The 24,685-nt window shown below is 63.2% G+C and overlaps 1 protein-coding gene across 2 annotated transcripts in view; it reads right to left on the bottom strand.

Moving 5' to 3' along the window:
- The window catches only part of ADARB2 (adenosine deaminase RNA specific B2 (inactive)), a 338,143-nt gene that overhangs the window by 76,736 nt on the left and 236,722 nt on the right, over positions 1–24,685 (bottom strand). Inside the window, exons 2-3 of one of the 2 annotated variants that reach the window (XM_072825952.1) lie at positions 14,639–14,725; positions 6,326–7,200 (exon numbers count right to left, since the gene is read on the bottom strand). In XM_072825952.1, coding sequence (XP_072682053.1) covers positions 6,326–7,200; positions 14,639–14,725 — 962 coding nt within the window. The remainder of the gene's footprint in view (positions 1–6,325; positions 7,201–14,638; positions 14,726–24,685) is intronic. The other variant, XM_072825953.1, reaches the window with a different exon arrangement.

Here is a 24,685-nt window from a genome sequence, read left to right as displayed (position 1 = left end):
TTGAGGGCTCCTTGGAAATTTCTTCTTGTTATAAAATAAGAATGACCTTTGCAACTCCATTTAGGTTCAGCTCCTGGTGACTTATGAGGTGCTCCTCACGGAAAAGACATTTCCTGCACCCTGCTCCCCCTCTGAAGGCCGCGGGAGTTCTCTGTAGGAAAAAACCCGCCCCTTCTGAGCCCGCCGAGGGTTCCCTGCGTCAGGTGAAGTTTATGGCTGTCCTTAGTACCAGGAAGAATTACACCCGCTCCTGTGTGCCGTCCTCGGTGGCCGTGGCCTTTGTGTCCCGTGTGCGGCCTCCCTCTGCCGCCCGCCCCTCCCCGCAGGGGGCGCCCACGTGGCCCGGTGCGGGGATCCTCGCAGGACACTGGGAACCAGCAGCAGCAGGTCATGTAACTCGGAGCCTTTCCTCCCTCTCCCGTGAGGGTCTGTCCGGGAGCTTTCTACGAAGCGTGAGCCGACCTTCCCAGGTACGTGAAGGGGCCCCCCACGCACGGCGCTGGGCCGGGGTGGGCTTGTGGCCCCATAAATCTAGGAGCTGACCGCGCCGGGGCTTGGGCCAGGCACCGTGGAGCAACGGGTGGCCGGGCGCCGCGACGGGGACCTAGAGGCTCCGGTTCCCGCGTGTTGAGGCGAGTGGCCCGTCGAGCTTCTTCCGACCACGGGTTTAGGCGATGCCGTCCACCCCTCCCGCCTCCCGTCCCTCTCCTTGTCTCTCCGCCCTCGTCGAGGGGGCGCCGTGGGCCATTAGGACGGGGCCTGGCACCCGCTGTGCGGTCGGGGTTCCCGCTGTCCACGCTCTTGCACCACATTGCGGTCACTGTCTAGCTCCCATCTCACGCGCCAGGACACGTTAGGGAACGAGTCACGGAGTCACTCAAGGCAGCTGCTGGGACACTTACTCACAGGCTGGAGTCTGCTCCCAGCCTGCTCGGGACCCGGGGCCCACGCGGGCCTTGTCTGGGCCCTTCACGTTGCCGCCGAGGGAAGGCGCACGTCCTGCAGCATCCATTCAGGTGAGGAGACTCGTGGGAGCCAGTCCACACGGGGGAGCCCGCGGAGGGCGGCGGCTTCCAGACCCCCAGGCACCTCCTGGGCGCAGGAAGGCCGACACACGGTGACACCCACGTCTCCGCCAGCCATGCCAGCCATGCCAGCCGACGAGGACGCGGCCTGCACCTTCTGGCTCGTTCACCGGTGGGAGATCCTGGCGGCTCCCGCGCCCCGGGAACTGCGCTGCACATACTTTATCCTTTTATCAATCGTTCCTCGTGTCCAATTTCCATTCTTCAGATCACATTAATAAAATGCTCACTTTAACCTCCCTCCCAAATCCCTCTTCGGGGAACATACAGAAACAAGAAAGTCAGGTCCGACTGGTGGTGTGAGGGCTCCTCTAGAAGGTGCGGAGTTTTAACTCACGTGGGTTTTCCACTTGGGACGGCCGGCCGGACCAGGGCTCCTCCAGGACAGCCAGCCACAGTCGGGCCTGCAGGATGCTGCTCCCCGGGACCCAGCCCGGTGGACGGAGAGGCAGGGACCTCTGGCTGAGTGGACACGGAGCCGCTTTCCTCTCCTCCCCACCAGAGAGTCGGTTCCAGGTTCTAAATGGGCGCCCCGGGCGCGCTCCCTGCTGGTCCATGGGGACCTGGGCTGTGTGCCGCTGCGCGCTCATCCTGCTGCCCCCTGGGTCCCGGCCTGCGTGCTCGTCGCCATCACCCGCAGCCCCCGCGGGGGTGCAGATGCTGGATCCGAAGCACCGTCTTCTCTTGGGATCCCTCTGGTCCTTGCCTGCCCGGCTCCCCAGTGGCTGGGTCCCTCCCTGGCAGCCCCAGGGCCGGCCCGACGGCGTCACCGGACACCCAGCCCACAGCGGCCTCCAATCAGGGCTCACCCTGCGTCCCAGGGAACCCGCGCATCGGGCTGGGGTCTGCAGCGCTGCGGCCAGGTGAGGGTCTCTTGCACTGTCCGCAGGCCGCAGCCTCAGCAGAGCGGCGCCCCCCGGGTGCTGGCTGACCACGTGCGGCTCAATCAGAGCCCCCCACCAATTCACCAGCGGTTTGTAAACATGCTCCATCCGCCCCAGCCTGGATCTTCGCTGCTTTTTCTTTCCTATGCCTTCCTGGACCCTTTCCCAGGGAAGTGACTTCGGGTCTAGACTGCTGTTCCTGCGTGTGGGGCCCACGGAGCTGTAGGACTCTGTCCAGACGACACCCAGGGCTTGCCCCAGGCTGGACCCACGGCCGCTGGCACAGTCTGCCCTGGCTGTGCCCTCCTGTGTCCCCAGAGCCGTGTGGGAAGGCGTGGGCGTCTGCTTTGCGTGTCCCCGGGGGAACCGGCGTGGACAGTGTCCAGCCATCTCAAAGCCACGTGGGTATGATTTATTTCCACTGCTGTTTCCAATTTACGCCTATTTAAGGTCTGAGGGCCCCAGCCCTGCTGAGTTGTTGCGGCGACAGTAATTAGCGGTTTCGCGTTGGGGCAGTTAGGAGGCCACCCTACGGACAGAGCGTGGAGAAACACAACCTGGGAAGCGGCCGGAGGCGGCTGGGGGTGACCTTGCGGTTTGGGGAAGGACGGCGCGGGGGCCTATTAGCGTCCCGCCGCACAGCTGTGGAGAAGGCCCAGCGGTCCCCCCGGCCCCATTCTGCAGCTAATTCCGGGGGCAGGCTCCATGAAATGGGGCTGCGCACCGGCGCTCTGCTCCACATCGGCTGCTGAACGCGGAAACTTAAAGAAAAAAATAATTGCTCCTGTCCATCGTGTCCTAGAGTCCCAAGGTTCCTCCTGTCTCAGCCACAGTGGCACACGCGGGACCAGAGCTGGGCAAGGACCCCCGAGGGTGCGGTTGGAGCGACGCACCTGCGGGAACACGTTTAGGTGATTCTCCCTCTTACTCTAAGGGAAAAACTAATCTTTGAGACACGTGGAAATTAAAACAAAGCAAAACAAAGTTAAATACAGTGAGTGTGAGAGAGAAGCTCACACAAGTCAGTAAATGTCCTTGTCTTCACCGGAGGGGCTGTTTCCTGAAATCACGCGACTTTGACCCACTCTCCTTTTACAGGCGTCGCCGGGAGAGCCGCCTTTGCCGTTGAATCTAATGTTTTCGTGAAGTCAGCAATTCTCGTGCTGGGGGTGGGAAGTAAAGGCCTAACAGAGAAGGATTTTGTGACTTTATCTTACTTTATGATAACACTCCCAGGGAATGAGCATTTGGAGGTTACCTCCCGACCAGCCCACTGTAAGTTGAAAACATCCTTACGTCCAAAGTGCCTCTAACGCCCGTGACCTGGAACGTGCCAGCTGGGCCCGGCCGACCTGGCTCGTGCTCACAACCCTCACGTCGGCCTGCGGTTGGGATGAGGCCCCTAACGCGGAGCCTGCTTGATGCTCGGGTGTTGACGGTCTCACACGGTGTGTTGAAGGCGGTGCTCAACCTGAAGAGTGGATGGCGGTGCGGGTGCAGGACGGTGGTCCCTGTGCCCGCGGTTCCTCCCGTGATCGCAGGGCGACTGGGAGCCGCTCACGAGCGAGGACTGTCCCGCCTGCCGCTGGCCCGGGGCGAGGTCTATGTTCAAAGTTCACAGGATGGCATCTGCTGAATGTGCACCGCTGATGCGCCCCCGTGAAGCCTAAACACGGTCACGGCGAACCATCTCAGGTTGGGCACCGTGCGTGGATCCTGACACGGTCTCTTCGTTCCTTGAAGGTACCTTGTAAGCTACAGGACCCCTGTGCGGAGGAGAGGCGCCAGGCACAGGCCAGGGAAGGGGCCTGCTGCCTCCGGGTCTGTCGCCGTCCTCAGCAACGGACTTACAGAGTGCGCAGCCTGTGCGCCTGTGTGATGTCCTAGCCTCCCCCCGAGGTCTGCACCGCGTCTTAGTGGAATACAATCTTGGTCCGAGACCTAAAGCCTGATCTCGGGAAAGCGAAGGAAGGAAACTAGCCCAGTTCTGAGAAACGCGCCCGATAAAGGAATCGGTGAAAACCCGATCCCGGAGGAGTCTCAGCCTTGGGTTTTCATTTTGCGGAGGCTACTGCTCTTCACTGGAGGCAGAAGCAAGTGTGTGAAGGTTGCCTTTCCAGGTGGACAGCGTGGAGAAGCACGCGCTCCACACCCCAACAGGGCCGGTACTTGGGCCACCCAGACAGGGTCCCCGCAGGCCTAGAGCTCGGGGCGCAGGGCGGCTGTGCTCCCCGCATGGGTGCTGGGGCAGAGCAGGGCTGGGGCGCGTGGTCCTGCGCTCGGGGCCGGAGGGTGCAGGTGAGGCGACCTGCAGGGTCCCGCTCTGCACACCGGCACCTGCTGGACGGGTGTCTCGCGTGGGGCCCACCGCGGCCTTGGAAGCCGCTCCCCGTGGGACCGCGTGGGACCACACAGCTTCTCCTTCGCCGCGTGTCAGTCCACAGGAGGCTTCCCGCAGAGGGCCCCGAGCGTTCACAGCCCGCGGGGACGGGCCCCGGGACCCTCCACGCTCACCCCGAGCAGGGCAGGGCGCCGTCCTCCCCGCGGGCCCGGCTGGGCTGCCTGCGCTCTCCGTCACCCGACTCCAAGGCCGGCTCTAGGGGACGGGCTGCCTTCCCGGTCAACCGCTGCTACTCAGCAGGGGCAAGGGCGCTGCCCCGCCCCCCACCCCGGGGTCGCCTCAGCCAAGGAGAAGGCCTCCGGCCGCAGCACGCTGACGCCTTCCGACCGCCAGCCCCGTGGGCGCGGGGGGGCGGGGCAGAGGCCAGGCGGAGGGCGCTCCTGGGTGGTGCTCAGACACGCGGGGCCCATCCTGCGTGGGGCCGCTCTGCCCTCCCTGTCGGCAAGGCCGAGCCACAGACCCTGAGACGCGGCACAGAAAGGAACAGGACGGGGGGGGGGGGGGGGGGGGTGAGGGGGGAGGAGGGGTGCAAGACCTGCACCCCCCCCAGGGGGTCGGGTGGGTCATGGAGGTTAGGGGCAGCGCACCTGGACAGGTGGGGGAGGACAGAGCAGGGGTTGGGGAGGAGGGAGCAGGGGTGGGGAGGAGGGAGCAGGGCCGTGACCCCCAAGACAGGAGTGAGGAGGAGAGTGCAAGGCTGTGCACCCCTTCCTTCCTCCCCCCAGGGTTCAGGTGCGTCATGGAGACTAAGCGCTGCACACCTGGACACGTGAGGGGGGAAGAGGCAGGGCCGTGACCCCCAGGACAGGGGTGGGGAGGAGGGAGCCGGGCTGCGCACCCTCCCCCCGCCCCCCTGCCTGGTGCTCAGGGTGGGTCATGGAGGCCGCGGGCGCGCACCTGGACAGGTGAGCGTGGGGTGAAAGGCGGGGCCGGTCCAGGCGCCTCCAGGTGCTCAGGAGCTCCAGGGCCGCGCGGACGGAGGCCGGGGCGGCGGCGGAGCAGGATTTCCCGCTCGGGCCTCGCGGTGGGTCCGACGACCCCGAGCCCCACCTGCCGCTGAACCAGGAGCCCACAAGCGGGGCGTCCTGTTGCGGCTCCGCCCCGGGGTCTGCACGGGGGGGGGGGGGGGCCCGCCGGCCCCGCCCCCGCCCCCCAGCCCCCCTGCGGCTCCAGGGGCGCCTGGACCCGAGCGCCTGGGGCTGGGGACCGGGCACGGGCCGGCCGCGCACGCGCACCGACCTGGGCCCCAGCGTGAGCCGCAACCCCGCGCCGCGATCCTACCGGCCGGGACATGACCACCACGCGACTGCGACGTGACCGCTGCGTGACCACCGTGTGACCACCGTGTGACCACCGCGTGCCTGCTGTGCCCACCGCGTGACCACCGCGTGCCCGCACGCCTCCAGCCGCACCTGTCGCCGAGCCCTCCGCCCCACGCATCCCGGGCCCTGCGTCCCCCAGCGGCCCCGACACGGGATGGGCGGGCTCAGGGGCCTGTCCCTGAAGCCCAGTGGGTCCCAGCCCCCACGGGCGCTGACGGGCCTGCTGGAGGCGCGGGGCCCCCCCGCCATAACCCCTGGGACGGCCGCTGCCCCCCGTGACCCGCACGCCAGGCGGGTGTGGACGCTCTGCACACTCACAGGCTTGCTCTCTGCGGCCGCTGGGAAGTCGCTCCTGGCGACGAGTACGAGGCCGGGGCGGGGCAGGGGGGGTTGGGGGTGGGGGGTGGTCGGCACCCGGCTGGGGCGGAGGAAGGCAGGGGGAGCGAGGGAGGTGGGTCGGTGTCTGGCCGTGGCACGGGGGGAAAGGGAGGGGTGGGGGGCCGGGAGTCAGCGCCAGTTTGGGGTGGGGGGGGCGTCGGCGCCCGGCCGGGGCAGGGGGGGCGAGGGGGTGTCGGGGGTCAGCGTCCAGCCGCCCCACCCCCGCCCCCGCCGCCCGCCGCCCTCGCGTCTCACCTGGGGCAGCAGCGGGCTCCGAGGCCTGCTGGGCGCGTGGCCGGGCAGGCGGATGTCGAAGAGGGCCTGCAGGGCCGCCCGCGCCGCCTGGCCCTTGGCCAGCTTCTTGCTGCGGCCCGAGCCCTCGAACGTCCTGCCGTCCACGCTCACGGCCATGACGAAGCCCTTGGCGCGCTGGCCGTCGGCAGGCTCGGCGAGGCACACGTAGCGCAGGCCGGAGCGCAGCTCGTTGAGCACCACCACGGGGTTGCGGTCGCGCGGGGCGGCGCCCACCAGGTCCAGGGGCGGGCAGAGCAGCCGCCCGCGCCGGCAGCCCGAGCCCAGCAGCGCCGCGTCCGCGGGGCAGCGGCCCGGGAAGGCCTCCGGGGGCGCCGCGGGCTCGAACTGCTTGAACAGCGTGTCGGGGAAGTCGGCCTGGTCGGAGGTGAAGTCCGGGGACGGCCCCACGCCGCCGCCCATGGCCAGCTGAGCCTGGCAGGCGTTGGGGAACTGCACGAAAGACCGCAGGGCCAGCTCCGCTGCCCGCATCTTGGCTTTCTTTTTGGTGGGCCCGGTGCCCTCGAAGGTGAGGCCGTTCACCTCCACAGCCACGGCGAACACGGGCGCGTGCACCGGGCCGGTCTGCGACACCATGCGGTACTGCAGGCCCGGGCGCAGGTCGTGCAGCTGCACCAGCGCGTTCTTGGGCGCCATGGACCATGACAGCTTCTTCCAGATGAGCTGCAGCTGGCACAGGTGGCTGCCGTTGCCCTCCTCCAGGGGCCGCTTCCTCTTCACGCTGGGTGCGCCCCCCCGGGCCCTGTCGCCCGCGGGCAGGGGCCGGGCCTCCAGGTTGCTCACGTTGCGGTTCTCTTTCACGTCGGCGCTGCTGGTACCTGCAAGTGAGAAAGACAGCCGTGACCCAGGGCCCTGGCAGCTCGCTACCGGCCACACGCAGGACGGGGGGCTCCAGGGCGCAGCTCGGCCTGGCCCGAACCGAAAGCCAGCCGGGAGGAGCACCCTGGGCGGGCACCTGCGGGGACACGTGTGATGCCGCAGCCCCAGACGGGGGCCACCTGCCCGGAGGCAGAAGGACCCGCGTCCTGGGGCAGTTCTTGCACAGACGCATTTCAGAGCAGAAGGTGTTGGGGGCATGTGGGGGAGCACAGCACCCCTGGCACGGCTGCCATCCGTGGCCCTGGGCGCCGGCTGTGATGTCTGGGGCTGAGGCCAGCCGTCCGAGGCCCTGCATTCCCGTGTCCCAAAGCCGCCCCAGAGCAGACCAACAGGCAGCCCAGCCCTTCTATGAGGTTTGGGGTGGGGGTATGTAAACTGTGATGTCTTACACGACAGGGCGCACACTAATGTCATGAGCATGAGTTACATCTGTGTCCGTCAGCGTGGGTGAATCTCAGGAACACGCTAGATGGTGAACAACACGCAGGTAAGGGTATAGGGACTTTAAATGACACAGACAAATGGTGTGGTCACACGTGGGTGGTAAAGGTTTGAGACATCTGTACTGCCCCCGAGACACATGGAGGAAAATGATGCGGGCTCAGGGGCCGCTCTGTGTCTACGGTCCTTCCTTCCTTCCTTCCTTCCTTCCTTCCTTCCTTCCTTCCTTCCTTCCTTCCTTCGAAATGATACAAAGTAAATTCGGCAGAACTGTTTTCTGCTAACCGTGGGTGGTACACGTGTGCTCCGTGGACTGGCCATCTTGGGGCACCTGCAGCCGATAACGCGGCTCTGTGCAGGAGATCTCAGGTGTGGTCGCTTCGGGTTGAGAGTCCCAATGGCCCCACGGGTGAACATGCTTCCGGGGCGCTGACCCCTCGGGCTCCCCTGGAATCCCCCGAGGTGGAGGTGGGTGCCGCAGGTGCCTCACACCTTCACCGAGCTGCACATCCTATTCCTAAAATCCACCCTGTGTGGGGATCGCAGCACCATGTTCTGGAAGGAACGAGGCTCAAGCAGGGAGGCGCTGGATCTGGGCTCGGTGGTTGGGGCATTGGCGTCCTGGGAACCTTTGCAGCCACTGTAAGTCTGATTTTATGGAAGCAGAATCGCCCCATCATCTTCTGGGCTACCTCCCGGGGACCCCTGTGCTGGGCTCTGGGTGGCCTGAGGATGCTGAGCGCGGTTGGCCCTCGGTTCTGACAGAGGTGGGAGGCAAGGTGGCCGCCCGGGGCCAGGCAGGGCCCATGCAGATCCCCGGGAGTCGGGAGTCACTTGGCTCCCCTTGAGCACGTGGAGACTTGGGGTGCTTCTTACAGCCAGCCCATAGCTCCTGAACAGACATCCGGTGGGCTCCCTGAGCTCTGCCCCGGGCCGGCAGCAGTAAGAGCCGTAGACCCTGCGACCTCGCCCCTGGGGCGTTGCTGGCAGAGAACGTACTGGTAAAGTGCGAGGTGCCCACGGGAGGGGTGCCCTCTCTGGGGGCCGCGTCCTCAGGGCTCCTGTGCCAGCCCCGGGGTCAGGTGCGGGGGGAGGTGTTTTCCGTCTGCTAAAACCCCAACCGCTCAACGATGGATCCTTGGGTCCGTGTTTCCTCGGGCAGTTTGCTTCTGCGTGACGCGTGGTGGTAGGTTTGCGGCCGTAACTTTGCTCAAAGGCGTGATGCCGAGGGTCCTTCAGCGGGAGGCGGATGCCGTCCCTTTACAGGCTGCTGTGGTAGAAGGACTTACCTCCCAGATACCAAGCAGTTAATCTCTGCCTCTTTTGTTAATCGTGACGCATCTGAGGGACAGAGAGCCAAGAGCTGTGCCTTTCGGGGTATTTCAGGCCCGGAGATAGTAGATCAGATGAACCATGCATGCAGTTTCTCAAATTGAAGGCAAAGATGGGGAAAAAAACCCAACCCAGGAGCCGCAGGGTAGACCGCGTAGAAAACTGCTGGGGCTGCTCTAAATCCGAACTGGTTCCCGGAAGGCGGGGCTCGGTGAGCAACTCTCCTGCCTTCGAGGTACAAAGGTTCCTCTTGGAGGAACAGCCCTGCGGCCCGACCTCCCCCACCTGCACGGAACTGGTTCTCTGTCCTCTTGCCCGGCTCCCCGACACCCACGGCTGCCGCTGTGACCGCTGCCCGGGGCCCGAGCCGGGGCGACCGCGCTGCGGCAGGAAGGCCGCTTGCTTCCTTGTTAACCAACAACTAATAATTGATGGAGAAGGCGGGCATCTGGGCCGCATCCTGGACACCCTGGCCACAATCCCTGGTTTCTGCAGACGCGCAGGCCGGGCGTTGGGCTCCCGTGCACACGGCCGAGTATTCTTTCACTGGCCCGTAGGGTCCGGGGGGCGGCGGTCACTTTGCCAGCTCGGGGCTCCTGCTCGTGCCTCTCGGGTGGGAGTGACCAGGGGCAGGTCCTTCACATGCCCAAACTCTGTTTTCTTAAAATGTCACACATCAGTGTTCAGAGCATGTGCCTTCTGACGTTATTTTGAGCGTGAACCAAAGGAGCCAGGCCCCCGACACACAGGAAGCATGTTTCTCTGTGTGTTTTGAGACCGGCAGGAGACAGAGGCAGTCCCTCCTACGGACTAGCCCAGGGCCCCCAGGACACTGTCACCGTCTGAGCCCGGCGCCCACCCCGCATCTCCCCTCCGACAGCAAGGCGGACGTTGGCCCCACCCTCCCAGCTCCCCAGAGCCCACAGCCTTGGGTAAATGGCCTTGGTCTCTTGGGAGGCCCAGTCCAGTGGGACACAGACAGATGCCCTGTCTGTCGCCAGAGGATGGTGGCGAGGGCCCGGGGAGGCCACCTGGCGAAGAGACCAGCCCGCAGGCCTGGCGCCGCCTAAAAATCGGGAGCCCGCGCTGGAAGATCGGCAGCCTACGCTGGAAAGCCTCCGGCCCCTTCGCCAGGTCCGGGCCATCTCGCTACTGTCGTTCCACACGGACTTCCCACGGGACTCCAGCTCTGACCCTGCAAACTCACATTTCCTTCTTCCACGTGGAAGGTACTAGGTGCATCGCCGTCCCTCCCGACCCAGGGAGTGGCCCTCACTGTTAGCTCCTGGGCTTCCCGTGCTCTGTCGTCAGAATGACCCGGACATAAGAGGTCAGGAGGCCACAGAGAGCCTCTTTGTCGTCATGCAGGCCGCGGGGTGCCTGGCCCTGCACGTGCTCCCTTGGGCCCAGGCCCCGCGGGATCCAAGCGCACAGTCGTGGGTTACCCTTGGGGATGTGGGGGGACACAGATGCTCCTCGTCCAATCTGCCCTGGGGGCATCACCGCTCGGGCTGGTCGCAGGCCTCAAACCTTGTACCCTGTCCACTGGGTCACCCGATGTGGGCAGCAGGCTTGCTCCGATCCGGAGTCGTCCTGGAGCTTGTCCGGTGCTGACCCTGCAGGCTGACCTGCATTCCTCGCTGCTCAGACTCGGTCTTCTCCGGGGACTGTCCCAGGCCTCATGGAGGGGACGCTGTGGGTGAGCGCAGGTGGGACTTGGGCTCTGGGTGCGGGGGGCGACGGGTGTGCAGAGCCGGCTGCTGGGTGTTGTGCGTGGCTCAGGGGAGACCCGGGAATCTGTACACAGTGATCCGTGAGCGCTGCGGCCTCCCAGGCTGTGTGCTCCCTGAGCACTGTCACCCCCGTGGCCATAGCGGCGGCCGCCCACCCACCTGCCAGGGCTCTCCCTGGGGTCGGGGGGCAAGATTTGGCACTAGAATCTTTATGATGTGATAAAAATGATTTGTTTCTGAGACTGTATTTGTTGTACACTCGGAACAGCCCGACCGGACGGGTCACACTAGGTTATAAGAATTAGTGAGTCCTTTAATTCCACCCTGGAGCTCATTCTCCCAAATAATTGCTTTTCTCCTCAGTCATAACTCAGAGACTCTCAGGACACAGGGCCTCGAGCCACTCGCAGGAAACTCCCGTCGCCGCGGGAGGCGCCGCCGCGGGTCACCAGTTGGGTCGGGTCAGGTCGGCTGCACCGCTGCAGGGTCATGCACGTGCCGGTCGGCCGGCCCCGCCCCACCCCGGGCCCCGCCCCACCCCGGGCCCCGCCCCTCCTCAGTCCCCGCCCCGCCCCAGTCCACGCCCCCGCCCCCGCCACGGCCTGTGTCTGCGCAGGCGCACGGGGCGGGGGCGGCCGCGGATGGGGCAGAGCGGGTCCGACACCCCGGGGCGCGCATCCTCGCGGGCTGGGACCGGCACGTCCACGCTGCGGCCTCGGCGAGCGGCTCCGGGGGCACGTGAGCGGCCGGCGGGCGAGGACCCGGCCACCGTCCACGAGGGAGCCGCCGCCCCGCCCCGCCCCGCCCCGCCCCGCCCCGCCCGGCTCGCGTGGGGCTCGCGTCCCGTGGCCCGCAGGTGCCCTCCTCGGCCGGGCCGCGTCCTCCCTCCGGCGCCCCCGACCCCGCGGCCGCCTTCGAGGCCCAGCGCGTGCGGCCTGCACCCCGGGACGAAGCGCGGGATTTTGCGTGTGTGCGCGTGTGTGCGCGTGTGTGCGCGTGCGTGTCCGCGCCTGGAACTTCGCTTGCCAGGGAGTCGGACCGCCCAGGCCGAGGGCAGGCCGGCTGCGCGGGGCAGGTGTGGGCGAGGCCCCGGCGTGAGCCCTCGTGTGGCCCGGGTCGGCCGCGGGCGCGGAGGCCCCGGGCAGCGCCACAGTCGCCCGCGGCTGCCCAGGGGACCTCGGGGCAGACCCCACCCCCACCCCCACCCCCACCTCCACCCCCCCGGGCTCCGGGGCGCCCACAGCCGCCGTGTCCGCGGGCTCGGGCTCGGCTGCAGGGACACGCGGGCGTGGACGCGGGGCCGCGGAAGCCCACGCAGGCTGCAGGCGCGACCTCGCCGCGAAACGGGCGGAGCACCCCGTGTAATAGGCCAGACACACCGAGTCACGCGGCTTAGGAAGCAAGGGAGGCTTCAAGGCAGGTTCACACTCGCTTCTACCTGCCTACTCTTCTGCTTGCACAGCTGTGTGCGTGCACGCCCAGCCTCCCCCCTCCCCCCTCCCCCGCACAGGTGCATGCACGCCCAGCCTTCCCCCCCTCACACGTGCGTGCACGCCCAGCCTTCCCCCCCCACACAGGTGCGTACACGCCCAGCCTCCCCCTCCCCCCGCACAGCTATGTGCACGCCCAGCCTTCCTCCTTGTACAGGTGTGTGCCTGCCCAGCCTTACCCCCTGCACAGGTATGTGCATGCTTAGCCTTCCTCCCTGCACTGGTGAGTGCAGGCCCACCCTGCATCCCTGCACAGGTGTGTGCACGCCCACCCTTCCTCCCTGCACAGGTGTGTGTATGCCCACCCTTCCTCCTTGCACAAGTGTGTGCCCACCCACCCTTCCTCCCTGCACTGGTGTGTGCACGCATACAGCACACATCACACTTGTCATACACACCCTGCTCACACCACCCACTTCTCTCCCACGTCCCAATGGTGCTTGGATTACAAATTGCTGAGACCCAGTACTCAGCACGACCAGAAGTTGAAGACGAGGACGTTACGTGGAGGTCTGAACAGTGCATGAGAATAGGGTTTCCCAAGAAGATTTTCCAAGCACCGCAAAGGCTCTCCCACACCGTCCTTGCCTGTAGGCTCCCACCCGTTAGCCAGCGAGCTGAATTAGGGGAGATGGCCAGCTTGTGCGTTTACTCTGTTCCAGGCTCTTGCTGCGGGTCTCCACGTGCCGTCCTAGTACACTCCCGTCTCAACTCCGTGATTCTGGTCACGTTTCCCTGCCCACCGTGGGGATGAAGCCCTGGGGCTGAGTGGTGGAGCGTGGGGCACGGGCTCCCGGGGAGGTGGACCGGAGCATGAAGTCGTGTCGGGGGGTCTCACCCCACGCTGGGCTCCAAGTGGACTTGGCGGGGACTGAGCCCACCGAGGTGGAAAAGAGGAGGGTGAGCAGAGGAAGACTTTCTTTCCCAACGTGTTTATTCCACACGTTTGATCAAACCGCATTGTCCACACGTCCAGGTCAGCTGGGGGCACGTGCGCGTGCAAGCTCAGTTTCCTAGTATGTGTACACACATGTGTGTTGCCCATTTCTGAAGCAGGTAGCAGTGAACTGACCGAGTCCTGCAGCTTTCCCCACTAGGCCCCGAGAGGACAGGAGCAAGCATCTGTCACACTTCCTTTTGACGCAGGTGCCGTGCTGAGGAGGGCGCCGGACCTGACGATCCCGAGGCTCTGATTCCGGGCGTACTGAGTCCGCACCCCGCAGCCCTTACTTCAAGTGGCCGGGGTCTGAGTCCGCCCTGGTTCTGCCGCAGTGGCTCGGTGGCTTTGATTTGCGGGGCGACGCAGGGTAGTGCCTCAGCCTTGGTCCCGTTGACGGCCGTGTTCCTCATGAGCAGATGGCAGAGGGGACGGCACTCCTGTGTGGGGCCTCCCATGTGCCTGCTGTCCAGGTCCCTGCGGTCCTGTGGTTACCCCGTGGGCCAGCCCCCAGCAAGCCGTGGGCGCAGTCCACATCTGGACGGTGACCCATCTGTGACATGACGCTGACATGCAGGGGGGTCTGTGTGGTTTGGAGTGTGCCGTCCCTTTGTTTAGGGGTGACAGTGCACGGGACACACCCAGGACCCCCACATGCACACACAGACCAATCCTGGCTCCCCCGTGGCCCCCGGGATTCCCTCCCCAGCCCACTCTCCCGTCCCCACCCCACACTGTGTTGGAGCCTCTCCGGTCTCACTCACGAGCCAGAGATGTTCCAGCAAGCAGGCACCCGTCCAGCTCTTTCCTTGTTAAATAATCGTCCAAACTGTTCATTGTCTTCCCTCCTCACCTTCTTCCCGCCCTCTTTCCCTTCCTTTCTTCCTTTTGAAGGGGAAGCACAAAGGAAAGACGGGGGGGGGGGGTGCGGGGGTCGAGAGACTGATCATTTCCCTGCAATCCCTCGAGTGCTCAATTATAGTCGCTGTTCATGTTTTTCTACTACCCAGAGTGGGAGGGGATTCCAGGTGGGGGCGGGATTTCATGGTAGGGATGGGGCTCCCGGTGGGACAGGATGCCAGGTGGGGACAGGATCCTGGTTGAAGACGGGATCCCGGGTAGAGAGGAGACTGTACATGGAGACAGGATTCTAGCTGAGGACGGGATCCCGGGTGGGACAGGATTCCAGGTGGAGGACCCCGGTGGGGACGTGATTCATGATGGGGACAGGATTCTAGGTGAGGACGGGATTCTAGGTAGGGACAGGATTCCGGGTGGGGACGGGATTCATGAGGCGGAAGGGATTGAGGGGTGGATGGGAGTAGAGCCCCCTCCTCCAGGAAGCCCGACAGCCATGCTGTCACCCCGAGGGGTCTCCGTGTTTGGGGACAGTAGGGGACCCTGGTGCGCCGGGGGCGACTGCTCAGGGAAGGGAGCCGCTTACTTAGATTGTCTTCATCCTCCGTGTTTGTGGCCTCGGGGCTTAAGTGCTTGAAGGGAGCGATCAAGGCTGACAACATGCTTACTTTGTCTGGAAAGAAAAGAACAGGAAATGCACTTTTGACATCGAGTTTCAGAAAAACTCAATGCTGTCCTAGGTTCTTATTACTGAGGGTTTGGACAAGGGAGGTTGAAAGCTCGTTTTGGTTTCAGCCACTTCATTCTGGTTCAGTCTTTTATTGAATTTCTGACAGCATTTTTATCAAACTCCTCTCTCCGTTCCATTTTAAACTTTATGATTTCCATCTTTCTTCTTTTCTCATTTTTGGCATCTCTCCTCCTCTGGTTCTGTGTTCCTCCAAACTCAAAGCGATGGTCTCTGGGGCAACAGCCTCCCGGGGGCTTGCAGGAGGCTGGGTGGGCAGCGCCTCGGACCCAGGGCACTTCACAGAGAGGGAGTGAAGTGGGTTAAGATAAAAAGCCCTCATTAGACGGGACGGGGATGGTGCAAACAGAGCCAAGACCATCTCTCCCTGTTAGCGGAGAGCTTGCTTTGTGGGCTCGAGGTGCATGCACCAGGGTGGACTTTAACGCTGTACAATACACCCGGCGGCATCTGGGCAGCAGGAGAAGCAGCGGCCCATGAAGGAGGAAGGGGCGCGGGGTGGAGGCCCCCACTGTGCCCCTGCTGATGGGCCCGCCGCCGAGCAGGGAGAGGAGCCCGAGAGAGCGCCCTTCACCCGCGGCCCAGTGACGGGGGAGCGAAGGCACCACCTGTCCTGGGTCGGCCTGGGGCGGGCAGCTGGCCCTGGGGGATGCCGCTCAGGACCTGTACGACCTGTGCTTCCACATCAGGCCCTGCAGCTTCTCTTTCTCTCCCTTTACTAAAGATTTTATTTATTTGAGAGAAAGAGAGAGAGCGGGAACAAGCAGGGCAGAGGCAGAGGGAGAAGCAGGCTCACTGAGTAGGGAGCCCGACACGGGGCTCGACCCGGGACCCTGAGATCATGACCTGAGTCAAAGGCAGACGTTTCACCCACTGAGCCCCCCAAGTGCCCCCCCCCGCAATCTGTCAGCCGGAAAGATCGGGGAATTGTGGGATGGGAGTGCAATTGGGAGACTTGAAAAACAACTAATGAAGGGGCCGAAGGAAAAGCTCCGTTCCATAGAGATTCCACCAACTAACCCCCCCCCCCCCCACCACCAGGGGAGGCTAGGAGCCCCGGTCCTCAGGGGAACCTACTCTGGGGTGGAGGAGAGCGCCCACGGACGGCTCACACGCCCCCTATTCTCCTGCACCCGCCTGTCCCGGCGTCCTGGGGCCAGCCAGGGGCCTTGCCGCTCTTCTGGGGCCTGGCCCGGCCCGCAGGGGCAGGAGACGCATCTCTAGGAACTCGCTGGCTCTCGGGGCCCGTCTGCCTGTGTCCTCAGAGCGGGGACGGTTGGCCCGGGAGGGAGGGTCCCTTGGTGCACACATCACCTGTGACTCTGCACCAACACCTCCACTCCTGGCTTTCTCGCCGTTCGCCTCCAGGCATCCAGACCAGGCCCTGATTGTGCTCTTTCTCTTTCAATTCGGAGCCTGCGCTCCCTTTCCCAGGCTTTCCAGAGGCCGGGGGAGCTCGCATTGAAATTCACTCAGGAGCCTGTTAACAGCTGTTGTTTCCAGTAGGGACGGGCAACGGTATAATGTTCACTCAGAGAGAACAATAAATAACTCAAATATAAAATGCCTGCTCTTTCTTCATTCTACGGAACGAGAAGAATAAGCCAGGGAGGGATTGGCTCTCCCAAACCCTACAGCCCAAGCTAATTTACTACAAGGGAATGAAATCTCTTGCTTGAGTTATAATTTCATTAAGGGCGCCCAATAATGTTACACAAAGAGTGTGAAGCTCAAATGATTTAGTCTGGAGCATCTCAAAATGAAATTACATTTTTTTCTAATAAAGCAGGGCTACTGGCCAAACACCCACAAAAATACACTAAACCATTTCAGAGCTCACCTTAGCAAAATTGTGAAATATTTAAAGATTGTTTCAGGTCCTCAATGTTCTTGCTTTCTAGGGTTGCCAGATTCATCGAATAAAAACCCCAGACACTGAGTTAAAATTGAATTTCGGGTAAACACCAGATACTTATTTAGTGTTTATCTATCTATCTATCTATCTATCTATCTATCTATCTATCTATCATCTATTATCTATCATCTATTATCTGTCTATATCAATCATCTATCATCTATCAATCATCTATGATCTATCAATCAATCATCTATTATCTATCAGTCATCTATCATCTATCATCTATTATCTGTCTATATCTATCAATCATCAATCATCTATCAATTATCTATCTATCTATCTATCTATCTATCTATCTATCTATCTATCTATCTCCAGTATTGTGTGGGGCAAACATACACCAGAACATCATTCAATCTATCTGAAATCCAGATTTAAGGCAAAAGACTTGAGTAGACACTTCTCCAAATGAGACATACAGACAGACGGCCAACGGACACTGTCATGGGCAGGGAGATGCAGACCAAAGGCACACGGACGCCACCTCCCCGCCGCTGGCATGGCTGCCGTGTAGACGCCAACTGGGAAGTAGCGAGCGTCGGTGCCGGTGCGGAGGGGTCGGGATGGAGGGAATGGTGGCGCAGCCCCTGTGTAACCAGCAAGGCTGCCTCGATCTAAAGTGAGGTCTCAAAGAGATCCGTGCACACCCGTGTTCATAGCCGCTGAAGGGTGGATGGGCCCCGAGTGTCCACCAGCAGATGAACGGACAACACAATGGACTATTACTCATCCTGAAAAATGGGGCAGGGGACACTGCCACAGGCTACGACATGTGTGGACCATGGGCCTGAGTGGGATAAACGGGTACCCGAAGGACACGCACCATGTCATCCTCTTGTCCGAGGTCCCCAGAGGACCCAAATCCGTAGACACAGGAAATGCAACGGTGGGAGCCAGGGGCTGGGGGGTGAAGGGCTCAGTGTGTAATGAGGACAGAGCTTCGGTTCGAGAAAATAAGGGTCTGGAGATGGATGGTGGCGGTGGTGGCACAACGACGTATCTACCCGTGTGTATTGGATGCCGCCGAACTGTATGCTTAAAGATGGGTAAGACGGCAAATTTTACATTGTGTATATTTTGCCAGTTTAATAAATCAAATCTAACGGGACGTCTTTCATGCCCTAGCAGCTCCTCCAGCGCTGTGGGTTCCAGGTTTCCAGCTTAGGCCCCCGACCCGGAACAGAGCAGGACACCTAGTGAGCGGCTGGCCCGTTTGCTGGGCAGGCCCACCTGCAACTCTGTGCCAGGAGGGGGCCGGCTGCAGCCGTAGCGTGTCATTAGGAAAGACGGCGAGGATTACATTTTTTTTATTTGGAAAAATCGCAACGAAGATTCCTCGTCAGCGTCTTTGTTGGTGGCTGTTCCCTTGACGCACTCTGCGTTGGGTTGGTTGCATCTGAGCAGCGCTCGGATGTCCAGCCTGCTCTGTTCACTGGGCTCAGCACCACCCCACGCCGGGCTCACACGGGTACGGAGGGACATGGAGACCGGGCTTCTACTTTACTCAGGTCCGGACGTCTGGGGGCAAGCTCGGAGGAGCCGGCTCATACAGAATTCCCTGCACTTCCCGCAGCCCTCCACCCCCCGTTGCAAAGTCTGGAAGATGGAGAAGGTGTTTCTGGAGGGAAAGTCTCTCCCTGCACCCAGAGTGTTTGCTGCAAACCTGCAGAGAGTGACCCAACTGGAGAGACGGCCGACCTGGGCTGGCAGAGGTGCCGGGCGGCACCGGGCTGCCCTCCGGCCAAGGGTCACTTCCAGGGGAGGCCTGGCTGGCGCCCTTTCTAACGCATCCTCTGAAGGGATCCAGGACATTTGCATTGGAGACCTCATTGCTCTTTGCAAAATAAGTGGCTGTGGCCCCTTGGAAGTGATTTCGTGTATTTTCAGAGCCTGGGGGAAGTGCTCTCAGGGGCCGGGAGCTCTTCTCTGGAACCATGTGAGACCACAGTCTGGGAATGTTGATAACAAAGAGCAAACTCCAGTGGCAAGGGTCATGGCGTAGAGGCAGATAAATAGGCCAGAACACAACTGCATTCAGGGAGGGAATCGTATGCATACGGTCAATGGATTCCCAACAGAGATCTGCGAGTCACACGATGGGGCAGAAGAAAGTCTTATTGACAAATAGAGTTGAAAAAACTGTACACCAGCTTGGAGAAGGTGAATCCTGAGCTCGACCGCACACCACACCTGAAAATCATCACAAAATGGGTTATAAACCCGGCCTGGGAGGACCCTGCTTACCCACGGCGGGGTCAGGACGGGCAGGGAGGGGCCCATAGTTTGGGTCCTGCTCCGTGAGGACTGTGTTCGCCTCTTGACCAAGTAGGACGAGCACCTTGGAGTCCTCCGGGGCCTGAGCGCGCGGAGCTCCCTGGACGGTCCGTTCATGTGAGACAGCACGCCCGCCCCAACTTCCGATAAACACCGCAATTGCCAGAACATGTACGAGTTTGACCCCGTGCTCTGCACCTCCCAGCAGCGCCCACTACTTCCCGGCGCGGGTTGTTTTCAAGAGGCCCATGAATTGAGCCCTTTGGCGCCGCCCCCATCTCAACAATTTCGAGTTCTGTACAATTATCTCCGTCTGGTTGGCCGCAGCAGGCGTGGCTCCGGGGCCCGTGCGTCCCCCGAGAGGAAGGTGACCGTCGGAAGGCACAGAGCTCTGCGGCAGCCCCCGGGCGGCGCACCTCGGCCCCCCTCACGCGCCGTCTCAGGGTCTCGTGTTGCCAGAACACGGCCGGACAGATGGCCTCCCTCCCTCCCGACCCACTTTCCTTCCCAGCCGTGTGCTCCGATCGCGTCCAGGTACGTCCCTCGTGGATGTGACTTCCAGCTAAACACAGACATGGGCCAGCCTGGACAGGTGGGCGCCCCCGGGGAAGCAAGGAAATAATTAGCCTCAGTGCAGGCAGGAGGCAAGGAGTAAGGGTTTTGGGGTAAAGGCAAAGAGTTTTTCTCACGCACTTTCAGGAATGTGTGTTTTCGACGCGGCTCCCCAGCTGCTGTCCGACGAGCGGCCCCAGGGAGCTCAGGCCTCATTATAGGAGAGACCCTGGGTCTGCGTTGGGTTGTGTCGCCGACGGGAAGGTCTGATTGTCATGGGGGTGAGGACCCGGGGCAGCTTCTGGGCGGGTAGCAGCCACGGGAGGCCCTGAATCAGGGTGCAGGCCAGTAGGCGGCCGGGCAGTAACCACGCCGCACACTCAGTGAGCCACGGCTTCCCTGGAAACTCCTGCAGGAGCCGGACCCCCAGGACCTTGGGGTGGGACGTAGCTGGAGACGGGATCTTTGAAGAGGGGACTAAGGTAAGACGCGGTCACCAGGATGGACCCCGATCCAGGTCCTCATGGGAAGAGGAGATGAGGACACAGACACGCAGGGGGACGGCCACGCGGGGACACAGGGAGGGGACGGCGTCCGCACACCCAGGATGGAGGCCTCGGGGACACCGGCCCTGCCCACCCGACTGCGGACTCCGGCCTCCAGGATGCAGATGGGGAGGGCCGCTGCGCGTCTCTGGTCCAGTCGCATCCAGAGGGACGGATGCAGAGACACGGCCGCTGGCCGGGGACCTGGAAGTCAGGGAGGGGCCCTTCGGGAGGTGCTCGGGCCGCCGAGACCTGACAGGTGGCAGCCACGTCCCCATGTGCCGAACTGGGCCGTCTGTCCAGAGCTGGAGACTCCTGCGGGAAGGGGGGTGGGCTCACCCAGCTCAGGGGGCGGAGGGCGCCCCGAGGGGAGGAGCGGCTCCTGCACACGCCCCGGTAAGCGCACCAGCATCGCGCCCGAAACCCTGAGCCCCGGGGACCAGGGTGGGGGGACCAGAGGGCGGCCACATGAGACCAACGCCAGACCTCTGGGTTGGGACAGATGAGCTGGAGGGCAGAGAGGGGGAGAGAAGGAGGGAGAGACGGGGAGACACAGAGACAGGGAGAGACAGAGACAGGGAGAGAGACAGAGACAGGGAGAGACAGAGATAGGGAGAGAGGGAGGGGGAGAGAGAGGGAGAGACAGGGGGAGAGACAGACAGGGAGAGAGGGAGGGGGAGAGAGGGAGAGACAGAGAGAGAGAGCAAGAGTAAAAGACAGGGAGAGAGACAGAGAGACAGAGATAGGGAGAGAGACAGAGACAAGGTGAGAGACAGAGACAGGGAGAGAGACAGTGACAAGGAGAGAGACAGAGACAGGGGGAGAGGGAGGAGAAGAGAGAGAGGGAGAGACAGAGACAGCAAGAGACAGAGACAGGGAGAGAGACAGAGAGAGGGGGAGAGACAGTGAGAGACAGAGACAGGGAGACAGAGACAGGGAGAGAGACAGAGAGACAGCTCCCGTACAGAGGAGGCGGGTCCTCGTCAGCAGCGCTGCCCCGGGAGAGCCGAGGTTCCTCCCCCTCCCCCTGCCCTGGGGGGCTCAGACCTTCCTAGATGGGAACCTCAGTTAGGCCAGGGTGGGCCTTGTGGGGGGGACACGACTGGGGGGTGGAGGCTCCCCTGAGATTTGCTGGGGCTGGGGGTGCAGAGTAAGGGTGGAGCCTCCTGGGGACCCGTGGGCTCTGCCCTCGGCCACCCCCCAGCCTCGGCGTGCTTCGGGAGGACCCGGGGGCTGGAGTGCGCTCTAGCGACGGGCAGTGCGGGTCTTACGGACCCGGGACTCTGGGGGTCCCTCCACACGGCGCCCGGTCCCCAGGGGGCAGTCCCCAGGCCAAGATCACCGCGAGCACCCCGCCCACGGAGCTCGGCCCCCGGAGTCGGACGGCACAGGTGGGAGGTCTGACACGGCCCCCGACCGCGCTCAGGCTGGGTTCCGGGCATGCTGTCCTGCCCCTGAGGGCTCCCGGGTCATGGCCGAGCGGTCCCTGCGCCAATGTGGGACGCACCCCGGTGGGGGCTCACGGGGCCACGACCACGGCGCTGTGAACAGTGTTGCAGACCCGGCACTTGTGGACGGGTTCCCTGCCCTGCGAGCCCAGCTTATTTTTGGCCGCGGGGGAGAAACAAGCCAGTGCCCCCTGCTCACTGTCCCTCAAATGATCGACCGACCAAGGCGACTCTTTGCGACAAAGTGCGTTTAGGTTTTAGGTACATACATGTGAAGGTGCGTGTTCACACCCCACCGGGAGAGCCCAGGCCTCCCAGGGGATGTGCCGGGCCCTCAGCGGCGCTGCGCCGGGGCGTGGATGCTGCAGGGTGCAGGACACCGTCCTCCACATCAGCCCAGAGGCTCCGTCTCTTCTCCGCTCGGCAATTTGCGGCTTCAGACCTGATGCCCATGCAGCCTGGACATGGTCCTCGCCGCAGCCCCGCTGGGCAGGTAACAGGCTCCTGGTGGGTTTCCCAACCCTACAGAAGTGTCTCCCCCCAAAGTCACCCCAACACCGTTGTTCCTTAGAGCTCCCTGGGCTTCCTCCCTTAGCACCCTCTGTTTTCTTTGGACACGGGCTTAACCAAAGTCCTTTTATTTCAGGATTTCACATTCTGTTTTTCTATTGGATAAGAAGATTGCCCAGATCAGCGTTTTCTAGCCAAGAGCATCCCTGACCTTTCCCGCCTCCCACCCTTCCCGCGCTGGAGGCTGCACCCTGCACCATAGGTCTGCATGGGATGGAAAACATCACAGGAGTCCAGCGCCGACCCGAGGTCGCCAGGTTTTCTGAGCACCGAGTCATGCGTTTGTCAGGTGGCGACCGCTGCTCGACAGAAACGCCGTGTCGTGCTGGTTAATCGTAGGTGTCCCCGTGCCCAGGCCCCGGGAGCCCTGAGGTCTGGCCACACATGAGGGGGTTTCTCATCGAGACCAGCATTCGAGGGACGCCCGGGTGGCTGAGCGGGTTGGTGCCTGCTTCCAGCCGGGTGTGTGATCCTGGAGTCCCGGGATCGAGTCCCACATCGGGCTCCCTGCAGGGACCCTGCTTCTCCCTCTGCCTGGGTCTCTGCCTCTCTCTCTCTCTCTGCGCCTCTGATGAATAAATAAAATCTTAAAAAAAAAAAAGAGACCAGCATTCGAAGTGCAGGACTGAGTAGAGCAGAGGCCTCCTCGCAAGGGTGGGCCTCACCTAATAAGTCGAGGCCTGCACAGCCTTTTGGGGTTGAAGGGAGGATTCTCTCCTGCTCCTGCTGGGCTGGGCCAGCCACCCTCCTGCACTCCCGGTCCACAGGCCTCCGCAGCCGGACTGGGGTCTCCCACCTGGGAGGGGCCAGGTGCAGGCACGGGGCTGCCGAGGCCCAGGGCCCCTACTAGATGGGGACACGACCCAGAGCCCCACTCGGATGGACACGGCCGAGGACAGCACGCCCAGAAGCCCATGTGCCACCCCCGAGCTCTGGACCTGGGACGAGCCTGGCCTGTGGCTGCAGACTCCACTGGCCGCCGGGTTCTGTGGGCCTGTGGGGCGTGTGCATGAAACAGCCGAAGCACAGGGGTGTGCGTGCTTATTCGTGAGAGTCCCTCAGAGACAGAGCCCACGGGGCGTGGAGATTAGAAGGAATGACCCACCCCATTGGGGAGCACGCAGGTCCTGCTGGCTCCCACCCGCCAGCTGGGGAGGCAGGGAGGTGACACGGTAGAAGGTCCATGACCCGGGGATGCCAGGGATATAGCCTGGCATGAGGGTGGCAGGGCCTGGGCTGCGGGGCCCCCATCAGGCAGCCTCAGCCCCCTGCTGGGCACAGCCTGCCCCGTCCCCCAGAACCGCTGCGCTCCGAGGACCAGACTAAAGCTGAAGCCCCCAGGACGGGCATCACTTCCATGAGCAAATACGCTTGAGGAATGCTCAGTTCTGTGACATTAAGCAGGTCTGTCCCCCGAGAGGCTTGTGGGGGCTCCTAATGGGTGATGTGCTAACGTGACTTGAAAATGTGGGGATCCCCGGGTGGTTCAGCAGTTTGGTGCCTGCCTTCAGCCCAGGGCATGATCCTGGGGTCCCGAGATCGAGTCCCGCGTCGGGCTCCCTGCATGGAGCCTGCTTCTCCCTCTGCCTGTGTCTCTGCCTCTCTTTCTCTCTCTGTGTCTCTCATGAATAAATAAAATCTTTAAAAAAAAAAAAAGAAAATGTCCGAAGCGGAGCCGCAGCCTTCCTCATGGCCTTGGAGCGCGTCCTTCACGGCATCGCCCGAGCTTCCGCTCCATGAGGTGCCCCGTGGGAAGTGCTATGGGCAGGCGGAGCCGCCTCCTGTCTGGGGCGTAGCTCTGCGGGTGACCCCACGCAGCGGTGGCTGGGACTGCGACCCCCACCCCCCGTCCCGGGCCGGGCCGGGCCTGCCGCACTTGGAGGTGAGTGTGAAAGTGAGTGTGAAGGTGTGCGCGGCGCGGAGCTCGGGGCATCGAGGGAGGCGCCATCCTCGGCCTCGCTGTGGTCAGGTCCGCTCCCCCGTAGCATCTGCTGTGTGTTTGTTGAGCGCCTACGAGGAGTCGCCCCGCATGGGCCCAGGGTCGGCGTCCATCCCGCCCCGGGGTACAGGCCCGTGAAAGCTCGGCAGGCTCATCGTCTTCCCCACGGAGCCTCCGGGGGGGGGGGACGCTGCTCCTGACAGCAGCCTCGGGCTGTCAGCTGCGCCGGCTCTGGGGGGCCTAGCCCCGGAACCCCACTCCCGGCCGGGTGGGAGGGCAGGCGTGCGGGGCGCGGGGCCGGACAGAGCCTGGGCCGCGGCGAGGTGAGCACGCAAGGAGCCTGGTGGCGGGTCCAGCAGAGCCCGGGCTGCAGGTGCGGCTGTTCCTGGCGTGGGCACCTGGCCCCAGCCGGCGGGCGAGAGGGGGCACAGCAGCCCCTTCTTGGGGAGTTCAGGGCAAGACTGTGGGCCTGGAGCTGAGCCCTGCGGCTGTGAGAAAGGCTGGGTCCCCAGGCCGCCGCATGGCTCCCATGGAACGAGGGGCCGGACGGAGCCATGCGGGTCCGAATCCTGCCAGTGGCCCCTCGCCAGTACCACGACTGGTCTTCTGAGACGTGGAGCCAAGTACACCCCCGCCCTC

The sequence above is a fragment of the Canis lupus genome, chromosome 5 (genome assembly GCF_048164855.1).
Source record: "Canis lupus baileyi chromosome 5, mCanLup2.hap1, whole genome shotgun sequence".
NCBI lineage: Eukaryota > Metazoa > Chordata > Mammalia > Carnivora > Canidae > Canis > Canis lupus.
Note: the sequence above shows the minus strand (reverse complement) of the source record. Positions and strands in the feature narration are given on the sequence as shown.